A 23,120-nucleotide genomic window follows, 5' to 3' on the forward strand; every position below is an offset into this window, starting at 1 on the left:
ATGAATGAATGAAGCTCTAGTGATGCAGAGTAGAATTCTGTGTCACAGAGTCACTCTGCCTGTACTCCAATAGATAAATGCTTCAGCCTGTTCCATTCATCAGTCAAACGCTAATACACAGCCTGTGTGAAACAAAGTGGGCAACGAAACTGCAACTCCTCGATTATTGCACTTCTTTAAATGTAAAATAATCAAATAAATCTGAAAGTCAAGTTCATTTTTTTTGTATTAATTTAATTCCCAAAGATATACTGGTTAGAGTCAGTTTACATGGACTTAAACAGTTAAAAATGACAAATACATGTTTAAACTCTGATAGAAAAAAATATGATTAATCCCAATTAACCATTGAATTTCTTACTCTTAAAAAGTAATTGATTTACAGCCCTTGTTACTGTATATGAACTGGGAAAAACCTTAGAAGATACACACCCTAGAATAATAATGTCATTTCATAATGACGAATGAATGAGTGGTTAATCTACATAAGCTGTAGATGTATCTTTAGTGTCACTGGTGCCTTACTGAAGACTTAAAAATTATGCATCTACATCCAACAGTGTCACAGAGTGCTTCACAGCAGGCACTGTTATCAAAGCGAAATATGGCGTCGACACCTCGACTCCAAAATTCAAGCACGTCAGGAATGTATCACATGATTTACCGTTTATTGATTAGCAAAAATTAAGAGTTTAGTTTGCTCTTGAACTGTTGCTGAGAAGACAAATAACCAACCCCTGGGTCTTCACAGCTTAGCGCTGCCTGGTGTAATTTGGAGGTGCTGCAGCTTCATAGCCATGCCCATGTTTCCTGCGACCTTCAGCGCTCCTCTGAAGAACGCCTGAGAAGAGAGATCAAAGTAAAAGAGAAACTTTGAAACTCTAATTGTTCTTCTTAATATTCATGTCGCCGATAACAGAGCATGGTTATTTGACCCGAGCAGAAGCGATTGTCGGGTTCAGACACAGGAATTGACATTTGTAATTGAAATAGTAGGACAAACTTCTGTTTAGATGCAGGGTTCACCATTTACGAGAGCACATTGAACACACACACAATGGATGCTGTCTCCAAATATAGATCACAGCACAGACAGTTCATCTTATTTACATTAATGATGGTGTTCTCAAATGATCTCGTTTCATCCACAAACTGAAACGATTCCGTTTTAATGATTTCTTTGTTATAGGCAGCAAACGAACTGGAAAATATCCACAATTAAAGGCGCCATATGTAAGAATGTGGCCAAAAAACGGTTACTACACTAGAAATTCAAAATACCGAGGACTTTTAGGTTTTGTTTTCTCCGCAATAACAGCTCAGACGTAACTGGCAAGCCGTGGTTGCTCGGCAGCTGAGACTCTACTGACTGCAATGATTGGTAAATGGCGGTAGGTGGCGCCACATGCTAAAAACCTGATTTCAAAACACAAACATGATTTGCGGTCCTCAAAAGATTTTTTTTAATGCACATATTTTGTCTGTACTGTTGTTGTTGGTGAGTTCAGTTTGTTATATGAACATTATTCCTGAGTCTCTGTGACATATTAGGAGGATTTTATGGCCAATTGCTTTAGATTTATTGCATAATGCACCTTTAAAAAAACGAAAGACTCAGACAACGTGTTGTAATTATTAGAAAAAGACTCACCTTGATTATAAAAATAGACAATTAATTTAGTAATTGATTAATAAACCGTTAATTGTTGCAGCTCTTTAATATTCTTTAACATATACGCAGCAAATTTACCTAAATTACCTCTTAAAAGTATTCCAAAACCAGTCACACAATCTGTATAGTCTATGGTCGATACAGATTATATAATGCACTGGATAATCATATAACCATGGTGACGCACTAAGCCTGTGTGCTCCAAATACATGGAATACTGACATTTAGCAATTATCCACCTGTAATACGGGGGAAAAAACTTCAGTTTTCTGTTCATTTATTGCTTTTTTTTGACAGTAGAAAGATGTGATAGAAACACAATTAAAATTATTTTCAACTGTAAATCATATCGGAAAAAACGGAATGTTTTAATCAAAACAAACAAAAAGATTCATACCATTTCCGGTTGCAGTTTTCCTGTCATCAAATCCAGAAGATCTTTATCACTAATGGTCAGGGTGCAGTCTGCCTCTTTACCTACAAGTAATTAAGCAAATAAGGCTTATTAAAAATAATTGTCACAATATGTCACCTCACATCAAAAATAAATTCATAATCCCGTCAATTGGTACACAGATTAAGGAAACACACATTCCACTTCCTTAAAAGAGAAACATTATCTCTGCATCTGAAGGACAAACGCTGAGGACCATTAATGCTGAAATTGGAAAGCACTTTTACTTTCCATTAGCGAAAAAAGAGATGTTTTCAGAACACAAAGTTCAAAGCACTCTTTCATTGAGGCAAACATCTCACAAAGCTTTATGACTAATGTTTCCTATAACCCCAACTAAAAATCTGGTTGGCACTAAATATTGGCTTTTCATTACGGTCCTTGATGAGCACCGGCTGTGATGAAAGCTACATTTACAAGCTTAATATTAAAGATAAAACACCAACACTGCAATGTGCAACAGCACAGACATCAGATCATCAATCCGTTCATATATTATTTTATTTATTTATTTATTTTAAGTTTCCCTGTTAAAAGGGTTTTTTTCCTGGTCGTTTTTCCTTACCCTGGTCGAGGGTCTAAGGACAGAGGATGTTACCAACCCTGTGAAGCCCCTTCAGACAAACTGTGGGCTATATAAATACAGATTGATAGATATTAAGAAACATGTTTGCTGCTGTAGATGCATTAGTAGTTTGAACTTGTGCAGATACTACAAATGCTTTTTGGTCTGCAGGGTCATTTCAAAGATGTAGTTATTGAAGCATCTTACTGCAGCTGCCTTATGTTGCTTGCTGGTGGGTGTTTTTTTCCCCACACAGCAACTAAGCACTTGGCCTGAAGAACCCCATTTCTATACATTGAGCAGATCTTTGATTGCACAGTAGGTTTTTCCATTTTTCCATCCTGCTAGTTCTATCAACCTTCCAGCAAAGGTACTGTTCTTTAAATCACTGATGTAGTCATTTGAGCAGTAAGTGAAGGCAGCTGCATTAAACACACATATACACGTGCTTCCGACTACAAAGCAGTAACACCCATACCCATAATGATGGTTTTCCAATGACTGTTGAACCTCTAGAAATAAGGAGCTATGCTCAAAGAAGTGGCTTCATTCCTAAATGGTTAATGCACATCTTCAGTGCCTTGAATCACTCCTTACTTAAATTATTGTGTGGAAATTGTGTAACTCTGTATCAAATGAGGCTCTAATATGAGAATATAGCCCAAGATGAAACTACATAGTTTAAACCCTCACTGCTGGCACAAAAAAAACACTATGATCGCCTAATCATGCTCAGATACCTACCTGGATCATTGGTAACGGAACCTTTGCCATTTTTGACATCCACGACCCAGGTCGCCTCTCTCCCATGTGGTCCGTCAACCACTTTAAATGCAAACACTCCACCAATCTTCTTGACAAGCTGCTCTCCTTCCTGCAGATAATCGAGGAGGCTTTTGAGTTCCAAGAAATTAAGTAAAAGCAATGTGGTTTATTCTCAGATAATTATCTTGTGAGAGGAAACGTAATATGCAGTCCGCTGTGATTACAGTATAATTCTTTACCTTCCTTTTAAAGGCTGTTTTCTACAATTAAAAAAAAAAGGAGAAACCATACTTTCATGTTCCCTTCAGTGTTCTCTGAACACAGAGTACAACCGTCATGTTTCCAGGAAACATTACAAAGGATGTAATCTCACATGACTAACACTCATTACAGCAAATCCTGGTATAATATCCCAATACAAAGACATACTGCACAGATATGATTCATCTTCGTACCTTCAAAATAATTTTTTTGTGTTCTCTTTTTTTAACATAAAGTGCTGGACTGGAGAACTGCAATGTCACATTGTGACAATGACTTATACCTCCTGCAAATGTTTTTCAATCTCTTTGAAGACAGGGTAAGTCTTGAAATCCTCCTGGATGCTGCATAACGTGGTTGGAATCGCACCTAAGTGGGAGCTGTGGAAAAAAAACAGATACAAAACACACGCTGTGTGAATTTAAAAACAAATTATTTAGATGTTTAGTTTTGTTGGAAACTAGAAAGAAAGGATGATGCAATGTACTGCCAACCTGGATTCCTGTGGAAATCCCATCCTGTAGAGAGCAACGACCACAGCTCCTCCGAGGCCAATGTTGTGTTGCAAGGCCACTTTAGCTCCTGGGACCTGACGCTTATCAGCCAGCCCACGCAGTTGCCAGCAGAGCTCTGCACACTGGGCCAAACCTAAGGGGGCACAGAGAGGGAACGAAGAACAGAAGGTGTGTGAGTCAGCATGAGGGGCTTCGAAAAGCTACAGGATTACGGTACGATTAATGCTAATGAAGCTATAATATATGACTACTGTTGATAAGGGGTTCCCTAAAGGCGGCATATGGGCCAATTCACTACACGCAGTTCTCTGCACACAGTGATGCATCTGTGCCTGTTGTGGAAATTCTCTGCTGCTGGTGAAGAATTAAATAGAGAACTTCTGCCAACAAGCTTTCATTTTCGTTGCAAGGAAAAGGTCAATATTCACAGGAGTGATCCTGGCTGGAGAAAGACCCAGACCATAGAGAGCCCTCCACATTTATACCTGAGCAACTCCCCTTTAGCATTCCTCCAATAGACAAGGGAGTCTGCCTTTTCAGGCTGTGTTTTCACACCACTTTGTCTACTGTAGGTATCGGTGAGCCGACTCCCTGCGGATGTTGTAGGAAGGTGCTAGTTCAGTCCAGACATCCTAATTACACAATATACAATACACAAAAGGGACCTGGTATTCTGTGTTCTGGCTCCCAGGCCATAATTTTTAAACCAGCCGATGTTTTCACACCGAAAATAAATTACTAAGGCGAGAAGAAACGAACGTGGGAACCCAAACATACTTGGTTTTTCCTTGCCAACCAAGTTGAAGACAAGAAAAAAAATACAGAAGAAGGCTCAACGTGCCACGGATGTTTACTTCCACTCAGGTGGTTTAGCCTGCATTTATGCTAAAACCTTGAGTCTGCTTAACTGGTATGAGTGCTTGCCGGTGTGAAAGTACTGCAGTAATTGAATGCCTGCAGCTCTCTGCTCACAGAAACACAGCAGTGTCTGCAATTTGACATTTATTTGCAGCTTCATCGTAGACTATATGATATACAAACTGGATTTTAATTACTTGAAACTTTGGAAGCACTTAAAACTGTGGATGCACTTAAAACTGTGGATGCATTGCAAGGTTAAAACAAGTACATTTTATATCTTTCTGCCCTGTCATGACAACAATGTGAAGTTACTAAAGTAGTATGATATATAGGCAATAGTGTCGTCCTCCAGGGATAAATCTTTTGCGATAACTTACGTTTCTGAATTTCCCTGGTGGGAAAAGGTACCTGTACCTACCTATAAATCTCAAAAAAGAACATTACGATGGAACATGCAAAAAGACATTTGTGTGCACATGTGCCACTTGAGGACAGTCCCATTCAGATGCAAGATGCTTGCAGTTATGAATGTGAACCTTCACATTGGATCTGTAATGAATTAGATTCAACCAAATTGTCTATTGACGTGTGCGTGATTAGCAGTCAGCTGTGGCAGGAAGTGGAGGCATGGAGTTGGCTCATAAAAACAGATTTGGTTGAGTTAATTTGAACAGCTGGAGTTTCATTACTATGCTTTACATCAGATGATTCAGAATCTCGAAACCAAAGCATCTGAATGGCTGCGTGTGTAAATATTTCTAGTTTTACACATAGAAATTAATTTGTACAGACGATAAAGGAAATGGCACATATAAAGAGCTTGAGCAGAGGATTTTAAGATACAAATCGGAAAAATCTGCACCTTAGTGAGCCGCCAGTCTTATATAAAGTGTGCAGCAAGACTTCCCTCAGTAAATGTGTCATTACCATTACTAGCAAGAGAACTGTGCTGCATTAACATGATTTTCTAGTGTTTATGACCACTCCCACTGCCAGTGCTTTTCACTCTAACCAATGCCCCTTGATGCACACAATAATACAGTTTCTATATAAAGCTAAATCAGCATGTGTGTGGCTGATGCAGCATGGTATTTCTGCAGCTGGAGGTCTCTCAATAAAAATAATAACAAAATACCAATTTAATCATGTTGGAAAGCAGTGAGTCTTCTTTGTTTTGTGTGCTTTATGGGGACAGTTACGGTGACAAAACATGAAGCAAACAACAATGAGGACAAATACACACAACAAAATTTAAAAAACTCATAGGACCACAAATTTCCATGCTCACTGACATTTTTGCATAGACTAGTAAAGCAGATGACATGAGAAACGTTTCGACTGATGTAAATACACTGTACAACAATATATAACACTAGTCTTGTCATTGTTAGTCCCTATCGAGTGGAATTCTTTCCAAGATTACTTTTATGTAGCATATGTTTTGTAATAATCTTAGTTTCTTTTCCAAGTTGCTTTGGAATTGTCTGCTAAATACTTAAATCTAAATGTAAATATAACAAATCAGAAATGTATACCGATTTATTTAAAGATAGAACATATCTTCATAGCACTTTAATCTTATTTTAACTTTTTCTTTTTTAATCAGGCAGCTACTGTACCTTCTATCTTAAAATAATGTGCCTTGATTTATGGTACAATCCACTTCTTGTGTATAATCATTTTCTATTTCTTAGCGAAGCTGAAAATGGCTTCAATACCTTTATATGTACAACTGTAGCATTTGTAAAGCACAATGGCCTCACTGAGAAGGGTGACAAGTTGACTCCTAATCTGACAAGTCACTCCCTAATCTGGCCAGGGTCAGCTCCTGCATTAGCATTACAGCTAAGCATTTCTTCCCATCTGCTTAATGAGCTTTTCCATTTCTCCATTATCCCAATAAGCAAAAGGACCTTACAGTTAAGACCTCTTTGTGGTGGGTCTTCAGCACAATAATTATCATTTCCACTGGGGCTCGTTTGTGTGGAGGGAGCCTTTTTTCGGAATGGCAACTGAAAAATTACTGTTGAATTCACCTGGCAATTTATCAAAAATAGCCAGTGTAAATCATCTCAGGCAGAACTATAAAGTGCACTTAAGGGAAAATACAGATCATTAAAATAGTAATCATTATTTGTATCTGTAACAAAATCCTATTCACAGATAAACACCTGCTGCACTATCATTTCAGCCATTTGTGGAATAACACCATATCTTAACCATTCCATTCTTTGGTCATGTCACTGCAACAATTCAGGGAATATCCCTGCGTAACCCTGCAAACAAACAAAAGTAAATAGACGCACATAACAAATGTAGTGGAGGGAATGGAAAGGAAGGTTGACAGCGACCCGAACTAATATTTTCTATGTGAGCACATAGCAAATTGCCTTTTTTATGAGGGCAAAGGATGATGACAAGAATGAGGCAAACAGTGTTGAACACATAGATAAATGTTTGCTCATCATCTCAGAACATGAAATTCACGTCCTTCTGCGGTTGCTCACGACACTACCAGCACGCTGGTCACTGTAAGGGTCAGTCAGCTGCTCAAAGTCCTCCTGCAGGAAGTCACTGCTGTCACCTGCAGAGGTCTGAGCTTTATAAGCAAAACCATGGCTCAGACACAGCTTAGCCGACTAGGGCACTTGAAGAAGTGACCCAGGAGATATAGAGGGGGGTATTGATGACATGGATGGAGAAAATCCTTGCAAAAATAATGAGTTAAAGGGGGATTGATGTCCAGGCAACAAAAATGAAGGAAATGGGGAAAATAACAAATGAAATAAATAAAGGTAAATAAATCTGGTAGTGGATCCGGATCAAATTCACAGCAGTGTTTCACTTCATCATCCCTAAGGACAGGATATGTGTGTGTGTCCCAACTTTAACTCATGGTACGTGTATGAAAAATATTACAATTGCAAGGAGGAAGATGACTCCCGTTTTTTCCAGCTGCACTGTTTGCTCTGACTCACCCCTCAACGGTTTAATAAGTTGAGAGATTACACAGTAATCTTGCCAAAGCCACAGCCTACTGCCCTCTCACATACTGGCTTGAGATTGCTTTTACCCAGTGACAAAGCAGGTGGTCAATCCTATGAGACACATGCCACCTGGTGGTCATTGTGGAAATGACTGCACCTTTCACCTTATGACACGAGCATATACAGTGTAATTCAGCCTTATGATTAAGTAAGTCCCGAAACAACCTTAAAAATAAACATTGTATGCAAGAACTTGATCTGAAATGACCACTAAACCAGGCAGGATTATGAATATACAAGAAAATGGTCAGAAAATCTGCAGCTCAACGAACCTGTGGCACCCAGAGGATGTCCTTTAGAGATGAGACCACCACTGGGGTTGATCACAAACTTGCCTCCGTAGGTGTTGTCTCCCCTGTCAATGAGCTCTCCAGCTTTACCTGGAGGGAAGAGGGAAAAAAAAGTCACATTTATATTTATTTATTTATATTGGGAGATGGTGTGAGGTTAGATAAGTTTCCACTTTTTCCCCACTCCCTTTTGAATATGGAGAACTTGGTTTAAGTTATCTTTTGGTCTTTTGTTGATGCTTGTGCAGAAATGTCCTTACAAAATTCATGTGCCACAGCCAATTTTGGTCCCAGAATCTTGCATACGTTTGCTCACTCTGATCAGCAAATGTGACAGCCTGGACTCGGTCCTCATTAGATAGATTAATTAACTCACATTTGTTAATGCAATGATAATATTGCCATAATATCAACCAAGAACTGTCACTCAGAGGTCATTTACTTCATAATTTGAGATATTTGTGTCTTTCATAATTACAGAGTGCAATGTGAACAAAGAATAAAAAAAAATAAAAAAAAGCTTGGATGATGCCAGAACAGACGACGTGAACCTTCTTACGAACTTCAAGTACACAAACTCAACTTGTATAGCTGAATTATAATAAATGATGATGATGATGCTAGAAGGGTGTCAAATAAAAAATGATATTTGCTGTTACTATAAGGTTAATGAGGTCTCGGATGCAATGATAAATAATTCCACCAGACTATGCCTGTAGCGAATTTTCACTAGTGCGATTTAGTTCTCCCTGTATACAAACATTGATCAGCCTCACCTTGTTCACACAGGCCCAGGGCCTCATACGTGATGAGCTCATTAGGCGAGAAGCAATCGTGCAACTCAATCACGTCAACGTCACTGGGCGTCAGGCCTGCAGCCTCGAAACATCTTTTAGCTGCCAACTGAGACATGTCATATCCTACCTGCACAGAAAGAGAACAAAAACAACAAAGAAAGCATTTTAATTACTAAATTGCCACAAATGGGCATGGTGCAATTTAACAAAGTAACTTAATATAGATATATATATGTTTTAATACTATATACACATAAGCAAATCTTTTCAGTGTTAACCTATATCAACATCTTCATGCATCGTTAGGAAAATTTAGAAATTGTAACTAATTATATTTGTTCTTCTTTTTTAACCTCCAGCTACAAACGATCCTTTTCAATGGTATGGAAACACTGCATCTTAGAATTTTGCTCTCCTCTGTAATTCCAATCAGAATTGATTGTGTCAATGGAACGCGTCACACAAAAGGATATTAGTAAAAGCGTAACACATTTCCTACCATCTTAATGCAGCTGTTTTCGTCAAATGTGGTGGAGAGATCGGTCGCCAATTCTTGAGCCAATATCTCTACTGCCTGACTCTCCAGACGGTGTTTCCTGACAAAGGCCTCACTGGCTAAAACTGCTGCTCCAGCACCATCTGATGTTGGGCTGTCAAGAGAAGACACAGCAGGCGGATTGGACATCAATGTAGACCATCAGCATTTTTGAAGCTGATTTATTTAATTGTTTTCCATTCATCAAAAGCTGTGAGGCTCTTACCAACACTGAAGCATGGTAAGGTATTCATACACCTTTTTGGAGTTTACAATTTGCTCCAAACTGTACTCCACTTGGAACTGGGAATTCCTGTATGAAAAATGCACAGACACAGGCACACTTAAAAAAAACATGTTTTTAAATTAAAAACGAATGATCTGTTGTCATGAAATGGTGGAAGCTGCATCTTACGGGTTGTTGACAGAATGCTTGTGGTTTTTCCAGGCAATTTTAGCAAAGTGTTCTGGTTTTGTGCCTGAAAGAGAAAGAAGCCATTGACACAATTACTGACATGGTTAAAATTGTGAAACAATGCATGATTCAACCATCATGTTCACAGTTAAGATCTACAATATTTGGTTTGTACCATATTTCTCCATGTGCTCCCTGCCAGCACTGCCAAACATCTGTGGAGCTCCAGGTGCCGCTGTAATCCCGTAACGGCTGTCCAGAACCAGCATGTGCTTGTCCATGGGATTGACCCTGTCCATGAACTAGAATATGGTATTTTTAAATGTTAATCAGTGAAGCTGTAGCCCTCTGTTTCATAGAGGAAGAGGACTCTTGCGAAACCAAAACGTGTTTCTTTTGAAGAAAGAACAATCGGCTCGTGTCATTTTGTTCATATCAATTACATCCAGGAAAACACAATATACTTCTGTACCTTTAAGGTCAAAGAACCCCTCTCCATTTTCTCAAACCCAAGGGCCAGCACACAGTCAGCAAGACCTGCACAAGGAGTGGATTTGATCATTTCTGTTATATACCATATAGTTTATGCAACAAAGGAAGTCTGTAGGAGCTGAACACTTTTCCCTGCTGTGAAAACCTGTAACAGACATAGACTGTACAAAAAACTGAGAGTCCAGGTGCTGTGAATAAAAATATAATGCAAATTGTGTAAAGCCTGTATTGTCTTTAAAGACCATTGGGAGGTTGCAAAAAACAAATCTGCGTTTATCCAAGTCTCAAAGACAATAACACCACCTGTAGTTTGATTTATGACGCCCTGAAGTCCCTGGGCAAGACACTTATATGCGAATAGGTGAATGGTATCGAGGCTAGAGATACCACTAAATACAGGTCATGATGCCTGTAGAGCGGAAACAATTGATCCGATTATTAATCGTCAACTATTTTGATAATCGATTAATCGGTTTGAAGCTTTTTTCATGATTAAAACAAGATTTCTGATTGTTTTAGCTTCTTAAATGTGAATATTTAGATTATTTGCTCCACATAACAAAGGAATCATTAAAAACGAATCATTTTGGTTTGTGGGCAAAACAAGACGTTTGAGAACATCATCAAGGTTTTCCAGGTTTGACAAACATTGATCAACATTTTATGGACCAAACCGAGATCGAAATCGAGAAAATAAATAAAACATTAAACTTTTTCCTGAATAGTTTTTGGTCTAATCTAAGGTTTCAGTGTCTTCTGTGCAGTGTTTTTTTGTTGTTGTTTTTAATTTAAGTCCTTTTAAGGACTCAGGACTCAATAGAAATATGGCCTCTTCTGGTTTCAAAAACAAAGCGCTGGTCAATCTGCAAAAGGGTAGTTCATAATCCAATCCAACTTTATTTATAAAGCAACAACAACAGTAGCAATTAAATACTGTAGAAAATATAAAAACAGTCATACAATGAAACTATATACAAAATATATTAGATCTTGCAGGGAGTGACTAATTTCTTTTTTTTTCATTACTCAGAATATCTCAAGAAAGGTGACAGGAGTAAACACCCTGGCGGTTTTAAAATATAGATTTTCCGAGATTTGTCATTTTCAAGACTCACCTCCCCGGATCAGCTGCCGTGCCAAATAGAGAGCAGTGGAGCCTGTGGAGCAGTTATTGTTGACATTGATGATGGGGATTCCGGTCATGCCCAAGCTATGATAAATGGCCCTCTGTCCACATGTAGAATCCCCTGAGAGCATAAGATAAGGAATAAGATGATAATTCCATTTTGCGACACAGGTAACACATACTTAACACATACATAAGAATTAACAACAAGGTCTTACCATAGACATATCCTACACATGCTTGCTCGATGGCAGAATATGGGATTCCTGCATCTGCTAAGGCCTTTTGGCCTAAAATATGCAACAAACAGATGTTCAGATAAGATATGTTTTCAATGACTGAACAATGTCCATATTCAGAGCAGATAAACACCTGCTTCCTTGGCCATATCAGGGTAGTCAGAGTTTTGTCGGGCTCCCGGCTTGTCAAACTGCAACAAAATAAAAAGAATCCAGATTAGTGCTGTTCCACTTATGCACATATTTTGACAATGCTTGACAAAAAAACAAATTAAGAAAGGTAAATTAACTGTAAAGATGCTGAAGGGTGTAGCTCAACATGTAAATGGGCAAGACGAGAGCTCACATGCATCGGCCAATTATGGGAGTTTTTCAGTTTTGTTTCTAAACCACGCAGAAATCTCATAGTACAGGAGGCTTTTCAACACAGCGTAAAATTGGAGCTGGACTTTGTCTGTAACAGCAAAGGTTCTGAGCCTTCTCTGGAAGTACAGCCTCTACTAGAATTGTGCATAATACAATAGTTGGACAGCCTTTCACGAGTCAGGTTTGTAAACAACTCGCTCTACTTTACTAAACAAATTTTTAGCATACAAGAACAGGTGTTTTAAGTCATTAATTGCCAATTTTCTTTGTGGACTTTGAAATGGGGAGTGGGCAGTTTACAGACTTAAGTTCTCAGTCCAGAAAGGTTGTCCAACAGTGGTCATACAACATGAATAATCAAATGTTTCCTATAAAGTTTGAAACACGGATTTTCATTCAAATTCACTTCACAAATATCAGTCACAGCACTTGATATCTGTGACGGTCAGAGGCCTAAGAGGCTGCCAGTTACATTCACACCACTAGTTATGACCCTTGCCACAGTTTGTCTTGCGACTGTTGGTGATGAACTATGGACTGGAAAAGGAGGCGAGAGACAAGAGAAAAACACAGGATCAAAAGTAACAAATCAAAATCCGTTGTTGTTTTTTTACACAAGTTACATAAACAAATAACAAGAAGTGAGCTAGCCAAACTGTTCCATGTTATTACATTAAAATGAATGACATTACGTGTAAAATGCGGGTGACATTTGTTTGTTTATACACACACATATGTACCCAACAGATAACCACCATTTTAAAACTTTAAAAAATATATTCCCAGAGTTTATGCTCACCATGTTTACATAAGTTTACACAGTTCATATTCAAAGATGTGACTGACATTTTAAAACAAAATATATACAATTGAAGTTCGACAAACTCACTACGTAAGCCAAAGACACACTGGGCTGTTATGACACTGCAACGTTCAAGTGTAGAAGTTTTGGAAAACACTTTCAATGCAAGGTAACGTCGGGTTAGCAGCCAATGCTAACTGTGATAACGTTTGTGTATTTGTGCGTTATGTTACCTTTGTCATGCCCACGCCGATGACAAACACTTTGTTCTCATTTCCAGGAGCCATGGTCGCTTCTCTACAGCAGCAGGTCCACACACAGACAGGAAGGAGTTGACTGGAACGTAGCTACAGCAGCAAGGAGCAGTAGCACCGATGACAACAGTTCGCTGCTACAGGCTCTAAGTACAACACAGCAAAGATCGTCTATGTCTTGCTCTGACAAGATGACTGACTCGGTGGCGAAAATACAATGACGTGAGTCAATCGGAGTGCGTGTGTTGTCATTTTGTAACCTCTTTGGTACATTTTACTAGTAAAAATGATTAGGTGATGTTTATTATGCAGTGTGCACCAAAAAGATTGTAAACGCTGACATTTTCACATTTCATGAGATAAACACATTTGAATGTTTTTTTGTACTTTTAAATACAGAAAGAGTGAGACCTCTTGAGTTTCCTACACTCTTTACCTATCATTGCTTAAACATTTAATGTTTAAGTGAGACAGGTAAATTTTACCTATGGTTCTTTACTTTAGCAACAGGTTTAATCCTCATTTGTATTACACATATACAGGTTCGCAAACAAATTTACAGCAGAATTTTCCGAAAGTGTTCTTCATTGAGCAAACATCTTCAGGAAATTAATTTGTTGACAAATTCAATTTATTCATTAACATGAAGTATTTCAGATACAGTTGCAAATTAGTATCTGCATTATACACACATTTGCTGTTGTCACAACTTACATACTCCACAAAACACAAAATAATACTGAAAAGTAAAATGTGCTCCGATGCATGTATCGAGTCATGACATGTTACAAATTATTTTGTGTAGATGTCATCTTTCAACAAACCAACAATGTCATTTCTATTTGCAAAAGTGGAAAATCCTTGGCAATTACCCTTTTAATATGGTTCCCAGTTCAAAGCCTGGAGAAATGTGGAGAGAGCCCATATTGTATTTTTTCATTATGATTATAAGATATAAAGTACTATGATACTTCATAGAAATTATCTTGAAAATGTCAATTCACACAATTGAGGGACTGAAAACAAAGAAAAAACATCAACTCAAAATTTCGCCCTTCAATTTTATCGAAGCAGTGAACAAAAAGTATAGAGCATTGGCATTGTGTTGGTAATCCACACCTTTAAATGTTTACCATCATCCAAACCAGTTTACCTCAGTATCTCAAGAGTCTGTGTTGCCAATAAAATATTTGTGATGACGGGTGTTCATTCACCCACTACAGAGGGTCATCATGAGAACATCAGCACTTGATGAACTTGTGGGTGACTTCATATATTCCCACCGACTCCTTGGCTTTCTCATCGTAGTCTGTCCAGTCCTGAAATTATATTTAAATTCACTTTCAGAATCACTACCTGACGCATAGATGAGAACCTACCAAAATTCACTCAACACTCATGACATGACATTAGAATACCGTTCTATGCCGCCAAGGATTTGCTCAAATGTTAGCTGTTTCAAAATACAGTGCATGTGTGCTCTTACTTTTTCTAGAAGGTTAACTTCGGGAAACTGTGTCCCTGTCTCTGCTCCCTGTGCAGCAAAGCCAGCCTGGAAGAGCAAATTAAGAAAAGTCGGGTACAAGGCATCATCATATCCAAGTTACTGTATCTGAAAGGGAACAAACATCACATAAAAACCAACATAAAATGACTGTCTGTGTCTGGTACAACTCTTTATTTGGGTGTGAAGCAGTGTTTGTTTTCCTTATTCTCTTCAACACACTGTGCATCTAATGTCACACATACATATGCACACATGCAGTAAATGCACACACTTACTTGTGGCTGAAAGTCAATGGGCTCCAAGCCTCGACACTCAAACTGCACCATTGTTTTGAAGCGTTCATTGTCCTCTGTCTGCAACCCATTAAACAAATATTTGATACACAAACACTAGCATGGAGCTACTGGCTGGAAAAGTGTGATTTCTAAATGATTCTGATTTCTTTTTAATTTAACTTCTTACTATTAAAACTAATATGATCAACATTTGATTAATGTTTTATTGATCTTTTGTCACCAAAATTTACAACACCAGTACTTGTACAGTGTATTAGTATGAATAACTCTTCAAAACATAAAAGCCATTTAAAAAAAGGGAGAGTTTATTCTCTGCCCTATTTATCATGCTGTGGACTGGCAACTACAAACTATAGAGAAACATCCAGGCTGTTTATTAGTGCATAAGTACAGGAGGTTTGCTTACGTTATATGGTGTGATTGTATCTCCCAGGATATCTGTATAGGAACAGCTGATATATTACATATTCACATTTCTGAACAGGCAGATGAAGTAAGTCAAATGTCAGCCCTTACCAATTGAATTTTCCCTGGCACAAAGTTTACATTTCTGCACCATGCTGGCACTACCTCTTCCTCCTTTTAGTGGCACACTTTCCTAAGGAGACATTTAAAAAACACATGGGTGCAGCTCGTTATTTTATTTTTTAAATAAAGTCTGATTAACTGAATGGACACGCATGGATGATTCTATTCTTACCACTAGGGTCACATACTGCCACTTTTCTGGGATTTCGCCACAGTTCCCACACTTCAGCTAAAAGAAAGACACAGAACAAATCTTGCCTGTGTATGACACAAAGAGGAACAATGACTGCAACAGAACTTAAATAGCAAAAAGACAACATCAGAGCACACACTGCCACAGCTCACCTGGAAATCAGGTAAAGACACATTAGGAGAAATGAAGGCACATACCACTTTACCAAATTCAGTGCAACTTGTGCCACATTTGTGACAAACTTATATAATTCCCAGGCTAATTGGAAATATTCCGACATTTGAGTGTTTGCAGACAGTTTGATTGTGTAAAGTTAAACACTTTTATACACACTTAACATTTTACCATATCTATTTATATTGAAAGTGACTGGTCCAAGAATTACCTCATCAGCTGGGACTGGCTCCAGCTCAAGTGGAGGATAGAGCGGTAGAAAATTATTGTATGTATGTATTACTAATATTAAGACTACTGGTTATCGGTATATCTACCATTATCTTAATTTTCTACTACTCTTGCACCAATCACATATATGTTTATTTTTATTGTATTTTAACATATTTCACACACAGAGTATGAAAACATTAAGAACTTAAATGCTTTGCACACACATGAATAAAGTTATGATAATAATCAAAATAAATAAAATCAAAATTGAATTAAAATAAAATAATAATGAATACAATAAAAGGAATTAAATAAACAAATAAATAAATAAATAGCTGCATAAATAATGAAAAAATAACTGCCTAAATGGAAAATCCCTGGGCCACTGCAATTATTGCAATTGAATGGCTGCCAATGCTTTCTTTTTCCGAGCCTTGGGTTATATAACTTGTTATATAGCTGTTCACACTTTGATATGTAAACTCAGTTTTGACTCGAATTATGCTATGCGTGATGTCAATATTTGATTATTCTGAGCAATGTCAACATAACCCATAACAGTTTCACCGTGTTAATTTTCATATTAAAATGGGGCAATTAACTGTATTTTAAATTGTTTTGACTGAGCTAGCACGCTAGCTTGCTAGGAGAGCAGTCGTACCTTCAGAAACCAGCGAAAGTCGTCGCCCAACGGTCTCACGTTGGTGACATTCTCCAACGTGGCTTTAAACTGGAGCCCAAATTTCTGTCGTGCACATTGCAAAAGGGGGGATTAAAATTAATTTCAAAACAACGTTTATTTACTTTTTATGTCAAGAAGCCAAGAAGCAGCGAAACATACCACCATCTTGAATCACTCCCACGTATCACTTCCTGTGCTGCGTTCAGGGACTGCTCGTTTAGGTCAACATTTAACTTTTTTTTTTACTCCCGGGGTAGTCTGCGTTTGTTTCAGCTTATGTAAATATGTTTCAGAGTTTGTAAATTTGTTTCAGAGTTTGTAAATTTGTTTCAGCGTTTGTAAAAGTGTTTCAGATTTTGTGAATTTGTTTCAGTCTTTGTAAATTTGTTTCAGTCTTTGTAAATGTGTTTCAGAGTGTGTAAAAGTGTTTCAGAGTTTGTAAATTTGTTTCAGAGTTTGTAAAAGTGTTTCAGAGTGTGTAATTTTGTTTTGCTCTCACCAGCCACCGTACTTTTACCATCATTATAATATTTATTAAATAAGGTAGCATGTTGACAAAATGTTCACTGTCCACATTTAGAATGACTAGTATTTTGCTAGTTGGAAGATCTGTAACTTCAACACCCCGAATGCAACACTACTATGACATTTTCAACCAAATTAAATTAATTTCAATACATTAAATTCAAACTGCACCATCTGCAACACAAACTGTTAAAATCAAGCGACTGTTGCTGTTAAATTACTGAATGTCAAGGTGTAACTCTCACAATGTGTACTTTGCACCAAACACAAGTTCATTGCGCCCTCTAGTGGACACACTGCAAACACACTACAAACATGACCCACTAAATAATATTCAAGTACCAGTTTATTGACCATTAAGCAACAAACATTATATAAATCATCCAGACAGTCTTGAATCAGTTCAGCAGTCACACGGTACAAAAAACATAGTACAAATCATTCATTCATCAGCAATATTCACAACAAATACAGTACATAAATACAAAAAAACATGATCAAATAGTTTTTATTGACAATATTAGAATGGAAACTGGTCGCTAGTGTGGATTGTGGCTGTACAACTAAACCTGAGGCAAATTTGCAGAGGCATTGTGGTGGGTCTTGGTGGTTAACGGCCACACACCTGGAATAAATGATATTGCTGTGGCATTGAACACTCTCCTCACACCCTTGTCATTTCAAAGCAAAATGATGCCAGGAACCTGAGTGCATACGTGATGTGGGGAAAAAACCACTGAAATGATAATATACCTTAATTTCTTCTGTCATTCATAAGACAGAAGTATTAGTATTAATCAAGATCCAGAATACAGACAAGGACAGTCAATACACAAACGGACAATAATAGAGACGAGAGTCCAAAAATCTTTAACAATACCTAGAACACTGAAGTCAGTTATTAGCGGAATATTTGAGCCTTTGGCTTTATTTGATTGGCAGTCGCATTAATCTGCATGCGACATCATACTGAGAATTTATGTGGTGCACTTCTGCAGCTGAAGACATAGCACAGCATCAATGAGGTGGGTCCTGGTAAACAGACTATTAGTGTAACACAATGAGAGAACGCTAACAGAAAAAAGAGTAGGACCCATAACCAAGATTGTCAGTATGAATACAGAGTGCAATCCTGGTTTGATCATCTCAGTTCTTCTAATCCATATCCTTCTCTTTTGGAATTCACCCAAATATTTGTCAGACTCCCCAGCAATATGGGTTTCAAGTTTTATCAGTCCTTACAAAATAAAATAATAATAAAAACGTTCCCCTCTTTTATTCATCATCATCATGAACTTCCATGGAGCAGCAGGGGACACAAAAGAAAAACCATGATGCAATCTGGGAGGAAAGTACATGGGGTCAATGTTAACCCATGGTCACATTTCAAGAGCTTCTCTTTGACCCTCCTGAAAAGTCTCAACCCTAAACGTCAACAAATCACATTTAAAGTAACTAATAAGAGTAGTCATAACAATAAAAGGCATTTTGATTCATTTTGCATCTTCTTTTTTTTTTTCTCTCTCTCTCCTTCTCTTAAATACAGTGATTTCTTAACAGACATTATTTACAGCACAACCCCAACACCCCTCTCCGTCCTGTGAAGAGAGGGATAGCGAGGTCAATGAGGCCGGCTGCTGGACTCCGATACCCTTCGCTGCCGTGGGGTGCTGTGGCCGTTCAAGCAGCCGTTGTGACGCTTGTTTGGCCCGCCATTCAGAATGTCTTGGATGTGCTGCACTATCAAGTTGATGGCCACTGCAGGAGAACAACAGAGGTGAGTATATTTAGGAAACATTTATCTGCGTTTCTATATAAAAAGGGTAAAAAACAGACATAATATTCACTATTTTTACTGCTACTGAGACATTCAAGAACACTTTGCTCTTACCAAGGTTATCTGCTCCCCGTGGAATTATCACATCTGCATACTTCTTCGTCTAATAGAAATAAAAAGGTCAAACAACGCTCACGCTAATAAACATTTTTCTCATGGTTACAATAATGATTAGCAGGTAATGTAATTAGCCACTGCAATATATCAAGACTAAATAAACATAACCACTGACCTGGTGATGAAAGTAAAAAGAATGTACTCACTGGTAGACAGAATTCCTCAAAGGCCGGTTTCACAAACGTGATGTACTGAGCCAGCACCTGCTCAAGCTCTCTTCCACGCTCACTGATGTCTCTCAGAACTAAAACAGAAACATATATGAACAACAAAAACACAAGCAGCGCTCACCACAAATAACAGAACGTACACCGTTAATGTTTTCCTGTAGCACACAAATCAACGTGCGTCTGAAAAATCCTTTTCTGTGTTGACATCTTAAAGTCAGGGGTGTGCGAGTTCTAGCTACACACCTCGACGTGAAAGTCTGGTGTCTGGATCTGTGTCAACAAACAGCTTCATCTGGAACAAGTCCCTGATTTCCTGCGAGTAGAACATGAGGATGCCCTCAAACAGGACCACATCTGCTGCGTACACGGTAACAAACTCTTCCTTCCTGAAATGACACGAAAAAGTGTCCTCCCTCCCGTCAGTCGCTACATTCAAATTGTAGAAATAATTATAATAGATGACTCAATCGAGCAATTTAATTATACAGCACAAGTGAATCTGGAGGAATACATAATGGCTGAATATTTCCCTAAAAGTCGAGCTTACCTGGAATGAGTAACAAAGTCGTAAACAGGGATCTGGACAGTCTTGCCCTGCAGGATCTGTCTGAGTGTTTGCAAAACCAGCTCATTGTCAAAGGCATCTGTGGAAAAGACAAAGCAAAGCTGTGAATCCAATGAGATGACCTGTTAGTATTATGTAACACAAAGGAGACATAGCATAGTGAGCAGTCAGGTGGTCCTGAATACCATTTTGTGGTTTTTTTGCATGGTTTTAAATTGTCAGGGCTTCCACTGCAAACATTACATATAATCTACAGACTAACGATGCTGATGGCTGTGCAGCCAGTAACAGGTGGAACCCACACACTGCTCTTTTGGCAACGCAGGACTCCCTTGTGGAACACGTGTTTGGTTCAGCCCGAGTCAGAGAGCAGCTGCCTCTAAGAGAGGCCTGCTGACGGTGGGGATTTAGAAGGGAGCCGAGAAAGGAATCGTTGGTGGGGGGGAACAAAGTCAGATGCCAAAAATGGAGTGTACTCCTCTGGCAAGCACACTGTGAGAGAATGACCCACATCGCATCAGAGGATGCTGTGGTCACCTCAGCACTTTGGTCATTTGCCAATATTAACATTACCATCTTAGTCATTTAATGTGTGGCAATAAAGGAGGCTCAATAATTACCATTAACACCACTTAATAGTGTTCGTCTCATGGGTGGATAATTTCAAAACCACACAACCACAGTGAAATTATACTTATACTTCAGGCTACTGAAACCTATGAATAGTAAACATGTGGCTGAAGCAAGGTACAGCACTGTATCAAGTGTTTTTTTTTTTTTATACCTGGATGATCAAAGTTGAACTGGCCCTTTTGTGCCTTGGCTTTCTGTTCTGGAGTCAGCACCTTGTAGAAGCTGTCCTGGCTGAGGATCGCCACCTGCCGCTGATGGTGGTCGATCTTGTTCTGGCCCAGCAGCTCCATGATCTTCTCACATACAGACGACTACATGAACAGGAAGAAGGAGAAGGAGGAAATAGAGTTGATGGTTAAACCAACAGGTACACAGGTTTACCAAGAAATTGGAGCGGGGCGCATCTTCCTACCAATGTGGTAATCTAATGCAACCAACCTAGTTTGTCCTCACTGACCTCACCAACTAAGTGAACCTCACACCCAGTGCTGAGTGGACATTCCTCGTCTGTGGAAGGCCATGCTGCTTTTGTCTTCGTGAAACTGGGTGCTGCAGTGAATTTAGACGCCCCCACTTGGGAGCACTGTGGTCGTGTCAGCACAAGTAAATGCAGCATTTTGAGCCATGGAGGCAATACAATAATTACTTGATTGGTCATGGAAATTATTATAAAAAATATATTATTTTTTTTTGTCAAATTCAAACGTAACAACAATTACAGGGATTGGATTGTTGACTATACACACACTTTGATCCAACATTTTAAGAAGAACCAGTAGTGAGGCTTATGCTAATTCACAGAAATATGATGCTGCCTGAGACAAATAAAACCCACATCACCTAATACATGACTAAGATAAAGACGTCACAAACAGGAAATCGCCCACTAAAAACCTGGCCAGAACACACTGTGTGGTGGTGTGTTTACAGGAAGCAAAACACGAGCTGGCTCGAAATAACAGTGCACAGGTTTAGGGGACGTGATAGAGGTGAAAATAGAGGGAAAATCCCGTCTTCACCCTCTTGCTCTTCTCAGTTTCAAGTTCACCGCGTGAATAAAACCAGTCTTACTGCTCTAAGCGTAAATTATGAGGTCGATTCACTTCATCTACCGTCTCTGGTTAACGGGATAAGCCTCTGGCAAGTCGCAGCACAACACACACGGTTTAATAAATAGATCAAACAAAGAAACACCGTGACGTCTTTGGATTATACCCAGGAACAGAGCCACCGCCTCCACTTTCCATTCAGCCACGTACATCAAAATGGATAGTTTTTTTGGTTCTTTATTATACATGTCGGATCGTGTTTTAAATGTATATTTTGTTGAATTTCCACTCCACTAAATATGGGCAACGAAATGTTCCGTCTACCGTCTAAAGCTAATCTACATACAGACAATAGGACGTGGGTGCGATGGTTTCAAGGCAACATTCAGGGCTGATGTTTCTCCCGCTGGCGCGTACGTCCGTTACTATTCATAACAACACGTAGGCTATTGCTCATTGTTTGACGTTGGCGGTTTTTCCAGGTTGCATGGAAAATACATTAAATGTCACACAAATTTAATTCATTTTGAAAACTACACAATGGCATCGTCGTAGTAAAAAAAAATTGAGGGCAGCAAACGTGGTTGGCAATGTTGACAAACAGTCCGTCTACCCTAGGGGCAAGCTGCCATCAGTGGCTAGCACTCGCTTTTGTCTAGCTAGCGCACCCGGCATAGCATGTCATGGAATGTAGCTATGCTAGCTAGGTTTATATCGGCCATGTCCACGTTGTCTAAAGTCAGCCGGCCCGTGTACTATGCGCCGTCCTAGAGGTGAACTGCTAATGAACAAAATGTGCTCAATGCAACAAAGCGGTACACAAGCATGTGAAATCAGACCGCCGCTAACGGGGAGCTAAGGCAGTGAAGCAGATGATAGAGCTGTCAATCAAGCCCAACACAGTGGCGCATGAGCCACGCGGTCAACTAGCACACGGCTACCGTCCGGTACCGGAATTTAGCTCAAAACTCAACGTGACATTTCGCGAGAACTGTCTGCTTAGCGAGCCGAGGTGCCAACCTTGCCGCTGGCGGTGCCGCCAGAGACACCGATTAAAAAAGGCTGTCGAATGACGTCGGTGTTCTCGCCATGGTCCCTCAGATGTGCCTCGCTGTCACCGGCCATTCTTGCAATGTGCAGTTGCAGCTGCTGCGCCGTGAATATCTCTGCGGCGA

General features: G+C 39.0%; 3 protein-coding genes across 3 annotated transcripts; all 3 read right to left on the reverse strand.

The window, feature by feature from the left end:
* Window positions 1–247: 247 nt before the first annotated feature.
* scp2a (sterol carrier protein 2a) lies at window positions 248–13,546 on the reverse strand. Its single transcript, XM_083889212.1, has 16 exons — window positions 13,436–13,546; window positions 12,168–12,225; window positions 12,014–12,085; window positions 11,785–11,916; window positions 10,650–10,714; window positions 10,353–10,479; window positions 10,178–10,241; window positions 9,989–10,075; window positions 9,727–9,877; window positions 9,207–9,354; window positions 8,413–8,520; window positions 4,212–4,365; window positions 4,001–4,097; window positions 3,436–3,565; window positions 2,070–2,149; window positions 248–841 (listed from the first exon to the last, which is right to left on the reverse strand). The coding sequence occupies exons 1-16, from the start codon at window positions 13,487–13,489 to the stop codon at window positions 746–748; spliced, it is 1,623 nt and encodes a 540-aa protein (XP_083745338.1). The 5' UTR covers window positions 13,490–13,546; the 3' UTR covers window positions 248–745.
* Window positions 13,547–14,118: 572 nt separating this feature from the next.
* czib (CXXC motif containing zinc binding protein) lies at window positions 14,119–17,235 on the reverse strand. Its single transcript, XM_083889286.1, has 8 exons — window positions 17,209–17,235; window positions 17,029–17,112; window positions 15,960–16,016; window positions 15,776–15,857; window positions 15,666–15,697; window positions 15,239–15,316; window positions 14,943–15,008; window positions 14,119–14,775 (listed from the first exon to the last, which is right to left on the reverse strand). The coding sequence occupies exons 1-8, from the start codon at window positions 17,212–17,214 to the stop codon at window positions 14,698–14,700; spliced, it is 483 nt and encodes a 160-aa protein (XP_083745412.1). The 5' UTR covers window positions 17,215–17,235; the 3' UTR covers window positions 14,119–14,697.
* A 1,541-nt stretch (window positions 17,236–18,776) lies between these two features.
* On the reverse strand, window positions 18,777–23,085 carry uck2b (uridine-cytidine kinase 2b). The gene is made up of 7 exons (XM_083889000.1): window positions 22,966–23,085; window positions 21,048–21,207; window positions 20,246–20,342; window positions 19,942–20,084; window positions 19,675–19,772; window positions 19,466–19,514; window positions 18,777–19,332 (listed from the first exon to the last, which is right to left on the reverse strand). The coding sequence occupies exons 1-7, from the start codon at window positions 23,068–23,070 to the stop codon at window positions 19,196–19,198; spliced, it is 789 nt and encodes a 262-aa protein (XP_083745126.1). The 5' UTR covers window positions 23,071–23,085; the 3' UTR covers window positions 18,777–19,195.
* Window positions 23,086–23,120: the final 35 nt, after the last annotated feature.

The sequence above is a fragment of the Microchirus variegatus genome (genome assembly GCF_963457635.1).
Source record: "Microchirus variegatus genome assembly, chromosome: 5".
In the NCBI taxonomy this organism is placed as follows: Eukaryota; Metazoa; Chordata; class Actinopteri; order Pleuronectiformes; family Soleidae; genus Microchirus; species Microchirus variegatus.